This window comes from Rhinatrema bivittatum, chromosome 18 (assembly GCF_901001135.1).
Source record: "Rhinatrema bivittatum chromosome 18, aRhiBiv1.1, whole genome shotgun sequence".
Classification (NCBI taxonomy): domain Eukaryota; kingdom Metazoa; phylum Chordata; class Amphibia; order Gymnophiona; family Rhinatrematidae; genus Rhinatrema; species Rhinatrema bivittatum.
In genome coordinates, this window is record NC_042632.1 from 4,080,639 (window position 1) to 4,094,575 (window position 13,937).

At 46.6% G+C, this 13,937-nt stretch overlaps 1 protein-coding gene across 1 annotated transcript in view; it reads right to left on the minus strand.

Annotated features, from left to right (window-relative positions):
• Positions 1–6,804: 6,804 nt before the first annotated feature.
• The window catches only part of MATR3 (matrin 3), a 368,635-nt gene continuing 361,502 nt past the window's right edge, over positions 6,805–13,937 (minus strand). The window contains exon 17 of the mRNA XM_029583949.1: positions 6,805–7,631. Coding sequence (XP_029439809.1) covers positions 7,572–7,631 — 60 coding nt within the window. The 3' untranslated portion in view covers positions 6,805–7,571. The remainder of the gene's footprint in view (positions 7,632–13,937) is intronic.

The following is a 13,937-nucleotide window of genomic DNA, read 5'->3' on the forward strand; positions in this document are numbered from 1 at the left end:
GACTTCTCACAGTGTGTGCTTTCACTCAGCCCTCAAGCGGAAGACCTGCTTGCTGGTAGTAAAATGCAATATAGTCCACCAACCAATTAGAGAGGGTCTACTTGCCCAGGGCAACTCAAAGTCTATTTTTGTCAAAGGAGAGAGTTGGGTGGACTGCCTGTGGTGCAGTCTAAATAAAAGGTGAGAGCACGCTTGCAGTCTAAGGTATGCAGATCCCGTTCACCTGGATGAGTGTGGTCATGGGAAAAAGGAGGGCAACATGGACTGATTTAGATGGAAGTCAGTCACTACCTTAGGGAGGAACCTAGGGTGAGTATGTAGTACCACTCTGTTATGGAAGAACCTTGTATAAGGTGGATAGGTCACTAGGACCTGCAGCTCACTAACTCTGCAAGCAGAAGTAACCACTACGAGGAAAGTGACCCTCTAGGTGAGGTATTTGAACTCGCAGGGGCTCAAATGGAGGCCGCATGAGCCACGCCAGCACTAGGTTGAGGTCCCAGGCCTCAACAGGGGGATGTAGTGGAGGTTTCAGTTGAAGTAAGCCACTCATGAAATGCCCTAAGGACTGCACCAAGACTGGGGTGTTGCCCACCCCCTCAGTGGTAGGCACTGATGGCATTTAGATGGACCTGGATTGAGGCAGTGTGTAAACCAGACTCCAGGGGGCACCCGAGGTAGTCCAAAAGTCTAGGCGTGGGGCAAGAGAAAAGGTCAAGACCCTCCCTGCTTGCACCAAGATGAGAACCATCTCCATTGCGCTTGGTATGACTTCCACATGGAAGGCTTACACAAAGCTACCAGAACTTGCGGGACATTATCAGAAAAGTCAAGGGACTGTAGAACTAGCCTTTCAACATCCAGGCTGTTAGGGACAGCGACTGGGTGTTCGGGTGACGTAGCCGTCCCTGATCCTGCATTATGAGGTCGCGTGAGATGCCCAGGGGAATGGGCTCCTGGACAGAGAAGTTGCGGAGTATGGGAAACCAGACCTGATGCAGCCAATGTGGGGCTATGAGGATCATGGAGCCTCAGTCCTGCTGTAGCTTCATGAGTCTTGCCTATTAGCGGAAACGGAGGATATACTTCTAGGAGGCCTGTACTCCAGGAGTGGGGGAAGGCATCCAGGGCTGGTCTCCTGCGGTCCCCGTGCAGGGAGCAGAATCTGTCCACCTTGTGGTTCTGGGAGGACGTAAAGATCTATGTCTGGCTGACCCCACCAGCAGAAAAACCTGTCCACTATCGCATTCTCTGTGCCTGCCAGGATGATGGCCCGCAGGAGCATGGAATGTGACAGGGCCCAGGCCCAAATCTGTGCTACCTCTTGGCAGAGGAGATAAGAGTCTGTGCCCCCGTTTGTTCACAAACCACATGGCCACCTGGTTGCGCGTCTGGATCAAGATGACTTTGTTGGACAGGCAGTCCTTGAATGCATAGAGCGCATACCGCATCATCCAGAGTTCCAGGAAGTTTATTTGGCAGCGTGATTCAGCTTTTGACCACACCCCTTGCATGTATAGGCCGTTGACATGGGGGCCCCCAGGCTATGTTGGAGGTGTCCATGGTCAAGGTCACCTGAGCAGCTAGGGGCTGAAAGGGAAGTCCCTTGCTCAAGTTGGATTCTCGCACCCACCAGGTGAGGGAGAGCTGGAGTGGCTTGGTGGCACAGAGGCCGTTGGGTCCATTGTGTGATCCTCATGGCTAGGCAGGCCATGGTGGGGACATGCACTGATGCTGCTATATGATCCAGCAACTGCAGGAGCAGGTGGGCAGAAGCCATTCGCCAGCAATGGATTAATGTGGCCAGCCCAGCCAGGTGGGCTATGCATTTGCTGGGAACACCTTGGCCACTGTGGTATCGGCTGCCCCAATGAAGTTCAGTTGCTGGGACCAGCAGTTGGGATTGTGGGTAGTTCACGAAGAACTCCAGTGACTGGAGGAGGCTCAACGTCACGACTGAAGAGCTCCCGCTTTCAAAGAACTCTTGACAAGCCAGTCATCCAGATATGGGAACACATGCACCGCATTCCAGAACAAATGTGCTCCCACCACTGCCAGGCCCTTCGTGAAGACCCAGTGCGTGGAGGCCAGCCCGAAGGGGAGATCCCTGTATTGGAAGTACCGGTGGCCTACTACGAAGCGCAGATATTTGCAACGAGATGGAAAAATCATAATGTGCGCGTATGCGTCCTGTAGATTCAGAGAGCAGAGCCATTCCCCTTGATGCAGGAGCGGGAGTAGGGTACCCAATGATACTGAACCGTTCTCTGCAAAGGAACCTGTTTAAGGCCCAAAGATTGAGGATTGGATGAAGGCTGCCTGTTCTTTGGGGTGAGAAAATACCGGAATTAGAACCCTCGTCCCTAAGCCAAGCCCGGGGAACAGATTCTAGGGCTCTGGACCGTAGCAGGAGCGAGAGTTCCAACTAGAGGGTAGACACGTGTTGCACAACACTCCATGCCAGGGAGGGTGGGGCGTCTGGAGGAACAGTGAGGAGATTCAGGCGGTAACCTCGTGCTATGATGGCTAATGGTGGTAACTGAGAACCAATTGTTGGATTGGCAGATACTACCTCCCACAGGTGGGTCTGGACAGTGCGGGCAAAGGGGACAGGTTTCTGCTTTCTGAATGCCAGTCAAAAGCCAGCTGCAGGACCAGGCTGAGCTCTTAAGTGCTCTTTGCTGACGAGGATGGCCTCTTTGGGAGGATTGAGCTGTACGAGCATGGAAGGGTGGAGGATAGTATCTCCATTGCCTGTAAAACTGCTTCCCAGTATCTATATGTGGATATCTATGGGTCACCGAAGAGGTATCAGAGGTAGTAGTTGATAGTTGTCTCTCATGGTGATCCTTGCGTTGGGCCACTGTGTCCCAGATTTTGTCCTCAAACAGGTTTTCTCCTGTACAGGGGAGGTCAGCCAGTTTCTCTTGAACCTCCGGTCAAAGGTCAGAAGCTTTTAACCAGGCGCAGAGTCTGGCACTAATGCCTGCCGCTGAGACTCTTGATGCTCTCTCAAAAATGTCATAGGCCGCTCTCACTTCATGCTTTCCGGCTTCTAGTCCTTTCTGGATGGATTCTAGGCCCTCCTGTGGCAAGGTCCCCATGAACTCCTGGACTTGTTTCCAGAGGTTCCTGTTGTACTGGTTCATATACAATTGGTATGCTATGCGAGCGATAAGCATAGATCCCTGGAAAACTCTTTGACCCAGGACATATAAGGCTCTATGGTCTTTTCTGGGCTGATTCAACTACCATCGACTGGTGTGGCAACTGGCTCTTCTGAAAGCCTAGGGCCTGTTGTACTAGATAGGTGGCATCCCTTTTCCTATTGACTGGAGCCACAGAACCTAGGTGTTCCCAGAGATGGTGAAGGAGGTGCAGAATAACCTCATTCATCAGGGAAGGCATCACCTCCTCAGGAGCGTCCACAAACTGGAGGACCTCCAACAGCTTGTGGCAGGCATCCTCTTCTGTTAAAAGGGAATGGTCTCTGCCATCTCCCAGATAAAACTCAAGAGATTTTCTGGAGGTGAGCGCATCTTTCCTCTGGCGGGGAAGGCTCTGACTGAAGGTCCTGGAGACCTCAAGAGGAATGGTCAGAGGAGGTGTCTTCCCATGAGTCATAAGGGGCCTCTTCCTCACCGGCAAACTGCCTGGGTCGAGGAGGGAGACTAAAACCAAGACTACAGGGCGTGGGCACCAATGGTCGGTGAGGTGGAGCTAACAGCGGTGGCGCTGGCACCAGGACCTGCAATGGACAGTGGGGCACTGGGAGGCCTGATGGCAGGATCCGGCATAGGCAGATCCGTCCGTGGAGATGGGCAAGGAGCCACATCTTCCTCCTCTGAGGAGCCTGGAATTGGGATTGAGACAGAGGCACTAGTGGTGGGCAGGGCACTGAGGGGCTTGCTGGCATGGGCTGCATCGGTAAGGCACAGAGCAGCACGTTCAGCCTTTCCAGCAGAATTGCCAAAATGGAGGGCGCAGGTTTCGATGCCAGTATGGGGGCCAGCTTCTGTGGCACCTGGAGACCCAAAGGGCATTGAGCACTGCCTGTTGAACCACGCGGTCCAACTTCTCTCAGAACAAGGGTGCGGACAAAACTGACCCTGGAGTAGGAAGCAGGCTGGGCAACACCAGAGCATCCACAGGGATCCATGGAGGCTTGGTGTTCAGCACAGATATCTGTGGGGAGTGCCCTGGGTCCAGAGGAGGATGGGGCCTGGGAGGGGGTTCGGCAGAGGACCATGACACTGGTGTCTGTATCAGCACCGGACAGTGACACTGTCTGTGCTGGTGTCAATACTTCCCATGGTGCTCGGCCTGGTCCTTTTCCAGGTCCGAGGAAGACAATGAAGAAGTCTTTGAGTGTCCCGATGCTGGTGAGGGGATGATGATCTGCTCCCTGATCCTCTCAACGGGTCTTCAAAGGCGAAGTTCACGAGTCAGGTTTATCCCCACGATTCGATGTACCTGATACCAGAGTATATGGAGCAAATTGCTTGGAACCAAACAAGTGCTCCATCTTGTCCAGATGGGAGTGCCAGCCTTTGAGGGTCATCTGAGCACAGCTGGGACACAGAGAAGGCCCGAGACACAGGACGCAGACGTTTTGTGGTTCCGTGATGGACATCGTCCTCGGACACTCCAGGCAATTCCGAAAACCAGTGGCATGATAAAAAAGGGCGGCATGTGGTCAGTGGCCATTGGCCACTGGGAGGTACCACACAGGATCAGACCACAAAAAAAGCACAACACACTTACCAAATGTCAGAGTAATCAGTTCACAATGGGGGACCCCAGAGTGGGGAAAAGAAAAACTGAATTGTTCCGTGAGGAAAAAGTTCTCACAGGGCTCCACTAACTGTGAGGCAACAGCACTGTGGGCAGTGAAAAAACCCCACAAAAAACCTGAAGAGGGACCCCACGGGGTTGGTGGCATGCTCAGTTTGCCAGTCAAAGTTCTAGAAACTGACAAGTGTTCCGTGACAGGGTTCCATCTGATGCCACCCATCTGTGAGGATTACCATCCTGCTTGTCCTGGGAGAACAGCCATAACCAGAGCATCCACAACTGGAACCTAAAAAACCTTCTGCACCAAAGCCAATAGAAGAGGATATAAATGCTGCAGGAGACTGACACCCTGAAGACCCAACTCTAGGGATTCCCACTCAGACAACAATCTCCTCTGCCTCCAAGTGGTGCAGAAAGGCAGCAGTGGTCTTTTCCTTTCCCATGATTACAGAATCCCATACTGGAATTTCCTGTGGCAATCAAATAGCTTATCCCATCCCTATGAAAGATTGATCACTGAATTGGCCTCAGGAATCAGTGAAAGTTCCCCTTCCTCCACAGATGCCAAACTGTTGGCATCCCTGGTCACCTCAATTTTCAAGGTCCTCTCAAGAGGGCCTAGATGCCTTAGTGGCTAGCCATGCCTTCTTGGCAGGGATCTGAGAAGAGGGAACTGGCAAGCCATTGCCCAATGGCCTAGCTGTGGCCCCGAGTGCCCATAACCTAGGGCTAGAAAACACAGGCGGCTTGATGCAGAAAATTATAAAATTCCAGGGAAAACTCACACCTGGGTCTCAGAGCTAAAACCACCACACTCCTGATCAACTCCATGTACTGATAACTGCCAGCACCAAAACCGGAGGAGAATCAGACACTATCAGGCCTTGCCATCTCAGAGAGCTCTAGGCCCAAACATGCAGCTGCCAACAAAATGGCCATCACTACAGTCTACATAGCTGTGTATCAGGGCCTTCCAGAGTTGGTGCACCAAAAAAGCTATCCAGTGGTGAAAGGGAAGCTAGGCCTCCGAGCATGAGCCCACTGGCAAGCATGCCAAACATAAGGACCCTTTTTCCCCTGCCACCTGGACTCCACAGGCCTTGCAGCAATGAAATCTGCAGCCCAATTTCTCCTGGGCCTGTGCAACGCTCGGGCCTGTCACCGGGCTACAGAAGGGCCATAAGTCCATAAGTAAAAGACCAATGCGCTGCTCCAACCCCAACCCTGCAGTCCTGGCATCGTTGGCCACACCTTCCCCCACACTGTCACTAGACTTCCTCTAACTCCCACGCCGTTCTCAGCACAAATTTGTCTCTTCGCCCTATTTATGCTGGGGGGGGGGGGGGGGGGTGTGGGGGAGGGGTTTCAGTTGCCGGGGGGTGGAGGGGAGAAGCTCATAAAACTCACCAAGAGCAGGGAATCTCCTTAGTTGGAGAAACCAGATCAACTTTTTTTTTTTTAAATGTTAGTGCTGCAGCCAAGCTCAACCAGGGACCCCTTGGGGTTTGGGAGCAGACAAAGGGCTTGCACTGCTGGCTGAACACCAATGGCCTGGCCCAGAGGTCTGACCTCAAGCTGCTGGCACCAATCCAGTCCTACCATCTGTTAGAAGCAGAAAATACTGGATTCCTGCTGCTGGCACCACCTAAGTAGTGTTGTCTGCCTCCATCTGCTGTTGGTGGAAAAAAAACCACTTGTCACGGCTGGACTGGTAGCAGGATGAGATGGAAAAAGTATTTCAAGTCTTAACCAATCTGATGTGGCACATATGATTTTATAGTTTTAGACAACATTAATGTAATCACTATTTTGCTACATAATTTAAGCTTTTATTTATGGCTCCATAATTCTCAGGTTTTTCTGACTGACGTAGGAGTGCAATGAACTAATTTTCATTGAGTTTATTTTTCTCTCTACTTCTGGATAATTTATTACCATTTGCTATACACTTGAATAGTTTATCAAACAAGTCTTGTAATTTTTCTTTGGAATTGGTATAAAGAAAATACAAAGATTTAATATTCATTTTTATTAAGTCACCTTTACATTTACAGACTTTCAAAAAAGAAAAAGCAGGTTTAAGTTGCATCTAAAACATCTGCTAAGCTGAAACTGAAGGAATGTGTTACATCAATAATACAATAAGGTATGGGTCGCTTTTCATTCTGTCAAAAAACGGAAGTTTAAAGAATGTTTGAACACTGAGAACATCACATTTCACTCACTTTGAATGATTTTTTTTGAAATTCATTCTCACATATCTGCCATTCATGCCAGATACAACATAGCTATGAAATGTCTTACTCTGAATTCTCGTTGCACATAGTCAGCCCATGCCTTAAGAAAATGCAACTTTGCAGTAAAGGGAAACTCAAAACATTGTAACAGAAAAAGGCTAATAGACACCATTAATTGTCACTAGTTTTTTCATACAATCTTCCTCCTGTACAATCAAAGCAAGCAGTTCCCTATTACAATGTCATGCTGCAAAACAAACAGATTCTACTAGAGGAAAACTGCAGGAAAAACATCTAGAGAGATTTTCTATCAGCTGCTAAATCAGGCTCTAGTTTTTACTTTTTCACTGTTAAAATGAACTTCATATTGTCTTTAAGAATGTTTAATACAGGAACAAACCTACACAAGCATTGTGCATTTCACTAGAACAGAATACAAGATCAGTCAGCTATTACCTACACAACTATATTAAAAAAAAAAAAGTTAACATGTTAAAAACCAGAAGCCCCTTTAAATGTGATTGCTTCAAATTTGCTGCTTTAAGCTTCTTTAGCTTCTTCTTTTGGCTGGTGCTCTTCTGTCTTTTTATTCAGAGCTTTCTGTGAAGACAAAAGTTTCAATCAGAACTGACTAAACAGTTACATGCCAACATATTTCAATGAAAGCAATTTTGGAGTAGCCCATGTGGTTGCAAAACACACATACTGTTACAGCATGTGTACTTTGTAGCTACTTTTAAAAAGAGAAATTTCCTGAGTAGTTTCCATTTGAAAATTGATTTATGTATGTGCGCCAAAAATACCTGCATACTTTGCATATGCTACTTGTGTGGGCAAAGGAGTGAAAAAAAAAGTACTGTGAAAATTGAATTGTGTTTTCCTCTCCTGACCTAAATGCATATCTAAGAATGCCTCCTCACAATTTGGCTAAAAATACATGCACTATGGAATCCTGAATATACTTTTAGCCAGTGTTGCAGTTTTCCCTCGATGGTCAGAGCGGTCCTTCCCTGGTCAATGAACCAGACCTCCTCGACTTGGAAGACTCAGACTATGGCCTGTCTCTGGCAGCAGATGACCTCAATGGAACCAGTGGTCTCACCGATGTCTATGGCTCAGTGTACATTGATGTAGCTGAGGTCCCTTGATGCCAATGCTTTTTTTTCTATTCAATTTTTTATTTATGCATATTTTTCAATATATAAGACTTACATCTTAACAGAAAAAAAAGAAAATACATGAAAATAACTGTGAAATACAAAGAAACAGAATACATTGAGGCAACACACATTCTCTATATCTTTAAACTCTAGTCCTCAATAATGAAGGTCCCATCTCTCAACCTAAAGAAATATCTTAGAATAAAGAAAAAAGCTATAGTCTCAAATAGCAGCCATAGTTTAACGAGATATGACATTTGGGCTTACGACTAGAGAGTATCATCAGGAACAGGAGGTTGTGTTTTCGCTACCAAAAAACTGAGTTAGTTGGGTGGGGGGTGTCATAAAAAATGACTCATTTTGGAACTTAATCATGCATTTGCATGGGAATTTGAGGAAAAATGCTCCCCAACTTGCTGAACCTGTATTCGCAGCAATAAAAATTCTCAGCTTTCTCTGGGTCTGTCTGGAAACGTCCGGAAAAGCTTCAATTTTAAACTGTAGAAACTGTTCAGCTCTATAACGGAAATACAATTTTAATAACCAGTCTATCTGGTTCCAATGTCAGAGTTACAATCAGCATGGCTGGCACTGCCAGCTCCGTATCAGATGTTTCAAGCAGAGTTGACACGTCGATACTTGATTCTCTCACTGGCACTAATGGTTTAGGGTCATCTCCTTGCTGGGCTTCATGGGCCATTTTAAACTGCGGCAAATAAAATATTTTAGATATCGGGGGAAATCGCATTTTTGGGTATCTTTAAAAGCTCCACCAGATACCTCAAACATCTCCCTTGGTGAAATTAAGGGCAGTCTTGGAAAGTTGATGAATCTGAGGTTTCTGTTTCTCACAACATTTTCCAGAGCTTCAATTCTTGTTGTTAACAATTTCTTTAGTTAAAGTCACTTGCATCTGTTGAGCGGAATTGGTCTGTACCCTTATAGATTTTAAATGCTGCTCCAATTCAACAGTTGTATTTGATATCACAGACATTTTCCCCTCCAACTCATTGCATTTCAAAGTCAAAGATGTAACTTGCTGAGTAATTGAACCTCTTAATTCTACGATAGCGTCCCAGATAATCTCCAGTGTGAAAGCAGATGTTTTCTGAACTATAGTTTGAGTTAATGAAGTTACAGGTTGTAACAACACTGTACCTTTGCTGATACTCTATTTTCTCAGTCTGGCTCCCTGGCTGATAACCATTCTGGCCAGAGATGGAAATTGGGCTCACAACTGCTGCTGCTGCCCCGTCGATCCCTGCAGAAAACGCCCCAACTGCCACTTGGGCAGTCAGTGTTTCCTCCGACTCACAGGCACTTCTGGCAAATGCAGGGATATCTGGTGGAATTCTCTCCACAGGGCTCAAAGGAGAAAGTGAGCCAGGGAGAGAGGGGAGCTCCAATTCCCCTCCCCCTCCCTCCAGCGGCTGAGGCCCTGAAAGTGGGCTGCTGCGCAAAACGTGGGCGTCCATCGGGCCCGTCAAAGGAACCGAAGGGGCCACAGGGAAATTCCCAGATCGCAGCTTCCTTTTCCTACCCATTAAACGAAAAAGCAAGCAGCAGGAAATATATTTTAAGAAATCTGCCAGACAGCCTCCACGTTGCTGACTAGGCGTCGGCCATCTTGGGTCGATGTCAATGCTTCTGATTCAGATGGCTCAGTCTTCTCCAGCCAGAAGCAGCACTCCATCTTTCAAGCTGGATGTCACATTCCTTCGGGGTCATCTTGACATACTTGCTGCAACCCAGATGTCATGGGATGCTCCAAGGCAGACGACACATCTATCATGGGGGTAGATGATAGACATCTTGTGCTCGCAAACCTGGGACACTGCTTAAGACCAAACATGGAGGGAACATGGACATGTCATCACGAAACAAGAGGAACGAGAAATCAAAATTGATGGCCAGTTGGCACCAAGCAATACCACCACCCTGGGGGAGAGACAAACGAAAATAAACTTAACGGAAAACATAGAAAACCTTATCTAGGACGCTAACCTGTCTAGGACCCTGTGTCGAACATGCAAGGAAACGCAAAAAAAAAAAAATTTGTGAAAAGCACTTCAACTGAAGTTAGAAAAAGTTTGAAAAAAGGCTAGGCCCATCCAACCATGAGACTCCACAGCAAAGAAGAAACTGGGGGGACCCCACAGACATGGTATATTGCAAGCATGAACTTGCTTACTGAGGCTCACTCAAAGTTCTGGAATCTTTGACATAAGTTTTCCATGCTGTGTGCCATCTGATGTCATCACCCATGTGTGAGGACTGCCATCCTGCTTGAACTCAGAGAATTAAGATCAGCAAGCTTGTCAGAAAGATTCACGCTGTGCCATCTTTTCCATCAGAAAGCTGTTGATTTAAGCGTAGTAGAGCTCTTCCCACAACTTGGCATAGAAAGCATGAAGAAAACACATGAAACAAGCTTTATCTTTCTATTCTGCTGATCCTTAAATGCAAAATAGTTTTTCTGGTCACCACAAAGTACCTTGCATCAACCTGTGGCTTCTGAAACAGATGCTACTTTACTTCTAATGGTTGAGGAGATAACTGGAAATATTCTTATGTACCTATATAGTTGGTCTCGGGAGAGTTTTATAAATTATGGTTACCAAGGGAACTTAAACCACTTACTCCCCAGCAACTTCAGGTCAGTGATACAAAGTTTTCTCACGTCAACACTGCATTACTGCAATTCCCTATATATGGGCCTTCCATCCTCAAACCTTTTCAACTGTTATAGAATGCTGCAGCACGTTTAATTACTGGCCATAGCAAAATTGATAATTATTTCGCCAGCACTTACATATTTACATTGGCTTCTAGTCAAGGTTGCGATGTCAATACACAAACTGATTGCATTTATCCAAGATGAAGAAATAGCTATGTTCAGATGGATAACCCTATTGTGTCCTTCTCAGAAGTTGCTACTGGATGTTTCCACGATCTGACAGGTCAGGTTTTGTGAAATAAGTGTGCTTTTTCTAATGCGGGACCTATGTTCTGGAACACTTCCACAAGCGCTAAGGACAATAGAGTGTTTGAAGGGATTTAAAAGTGCTTTAAGAACATTTTATTCAAGCAGGTACTCTTAATTTTCTTTTCAAATAAGTTTTTATATGCTTATATTCTGTTTTTATATAGCGAGACTATTGTTTGAAGGAAATTTATTTCAAATGACTCTGGGAACAATTTTAAACTAAGGGTTTCCTAGTATGTTCTGTTATAGATGCTTGTAACATTTTTACTGCATAAATCCATACCATCTGTTTTTTCTTTACAACTGAAAAGGTTTATTTAGGAATATTGAAAATTTGAGGAAGAATTCAATAGAGGCAGGGATGCTGGCCTTAATCACTATTTCTTCTTTTGTCTTGGCACTTCAGGAGATACCAATGGAGGATCTTTGTTTTTTAATTAAGCAGCAGTGTGTGTAGAGCCTGCACCTGCTTGAGCCATTTTCAAGATGGCTACCTGTTCCAAACTCAACGGGAGAGTTTCCTGAGCTGGTTGGGTATGCCTACGAGTTTAGAATTTATTTTTGATTTGGGTTCTGGCCAATGAAAACCCAAAACTGTAGGCTTGCTCTGTAGAATTTACATTGTTTTATCACAATTGCAGGCTGAAGAGACTGCCAGACACTGCTGCCCTTTTATGATCACGGCTGTTAGCTCCTATGTCTGAACAAATTGAAAAGCTCAGAAAATGTCTTAGAAAACCACTTTCAATTCAATCTGAAAGTATCTCCCCCACAAAAAAAACAAGAGCTTTTCTGTCTTACCTTAGCCCTCTGAAAGCTCTTATTTTTAGTTTTTAATAGATTAACAGTAATTTGAATAATAAGACAGGTACCTCTCCTTAAATTCTTTCAACTATTTATTGCTTAACCAATTACCACATAAAAGGAATGGGAGCACTTGAATTTCTGGGCTCACTACACTTAATGTCAGATGCATGGCCCTAAAAGCTAAGCAGCTTTTGATAAAGCAGTTTTAATACATGAATCAGTGCTAAAGCATTTCAAGATAAGAATTTAAACTGCTGCTCCATCAGTAGTTCCTTCCATCAGCTGGAGGCAGACTTACTGGCATGTGTTCTGTGGTCCATGTATATACTAGTAATATCAGTTTTGTTTTTTAATCTCTGCCTCCATCAACTGGATGAGGGACTAAACAATTGTTCTGGACTGGTTTATGCATCAAAAGTCCACTGAATTTTAGAAATTACCTGATAATTTCATTTTCCTTAGTGTAGATAGATGGACTCAGGACCAATGGGTATAGTGTGCTCCTGATAGTTGAAGATGGAGTCAGATTTCAATCTGACGTCAGCACTACCCGTGCACGAGGCTTTGCTCTCCAGTTGTCTCCTCAAAGCAATTATGGAACAACTTGGATAACTTGATTAACTTGAATTGGTTGGCGTGGTTTCTAGCTGGAGACCGCCAGGACACTCAACTGAGAAGCGCTGACACCCGGTAATATGGGTGTCTGAACTAGAGAAGGGTTGGCTTACCCATGCTTGTGTTGCACTTGGGGGGAGGTTCCCCAGAGGATTCTTGATTGCGAGGCAGCCATGAGCAGGGTGCTGAGTCCATCTGTCTACACTAAGGAAAATGAAATTATCAAGTAAGTAATTTCTCCATTTCCTAGCATGTAGCAGATGGACTCAGGACCAATGGGATATACAAAAGCTACTCCCGAACCGGGTGGGAGGCTGCCCGTGGCCCATTCAGTACTGCCCTTGAGAATGCTGTGTCCTCCTTGACCTGAACATCCAGGCGATAGAATCTCAAGAAGGTGTGGATGGAGGACCACGTTGCCGCCCGACAGATCTCTGTGAGTGACAGAATCTTGGTTTCTGCCCAGGACACTGCCTGGGCCCTTGTGGAATGGGCCTTGACTTGTAGAGGTGAAGGCTTGCCTGCCTCTACGTAGGCCGCCTTGATTACTTCTTTGATCCAGCAGGCCATGATTGCCCACGAGGCTGCTTTTCCTTGCTTCTTCCAGCTATGAAGAATGAACAGATGGTCAGTCTTTCGTACAGGTTCCGATCTTTCTAGGTATCGGACTAGGAGTCTGCCGACATTCAGCTGGCGAAGAAGGCATGAGTCTTCCGAGTCCTTATGCTTGTCTGGAGATGGCAGCGAGATGGTTTGGTTTAGATGGAAGTGAGAAACCACCTTTGGCAGGAAGGAGAGTACCGTGCACAACTGTATGGATCCTGGTGTGAATCTGTGGAACGGCTCCCGGCATGATAGTGCTTGACGTTCGGAGATTTGACGGGCTGAGCAGATTGCCACGAGGAACGCCATTTTCAAGGTCAGGAGCCGAAGGGACAAACCGCGATTTGGTCTGATCGAAGCTCCCGCTAGGAAGTCTAACACTAGATTGAAATTCCATAGGGGTATCGGCCACTTTAGGGGTGGCCGAATGTGCTTGACCCCTTTTAAGAAGCAGGAGATGTCTGGGTGGGCCCGCTAGGCTGGAGCTGTCCACGGCAGCCAGTTGCACCTTGGAGTTGAGGGACAACCCTTTGTTCACGCCATCCTGCAGAAATTCCAGGATCATGGGGATTTTGACTGTCCATGTAAGGATGTCACGGTCCTCGCATCAGGCTTCGAATATTCTCCATACTTGTATATATGTTAAGGAGGTGGAGAACTTGCGTGCTTGGAGCAGTGTGTCAATCACTGGTCCTGAGTATCCACTCTTTTTCAGGCGAGACCTGTCAATGGCCA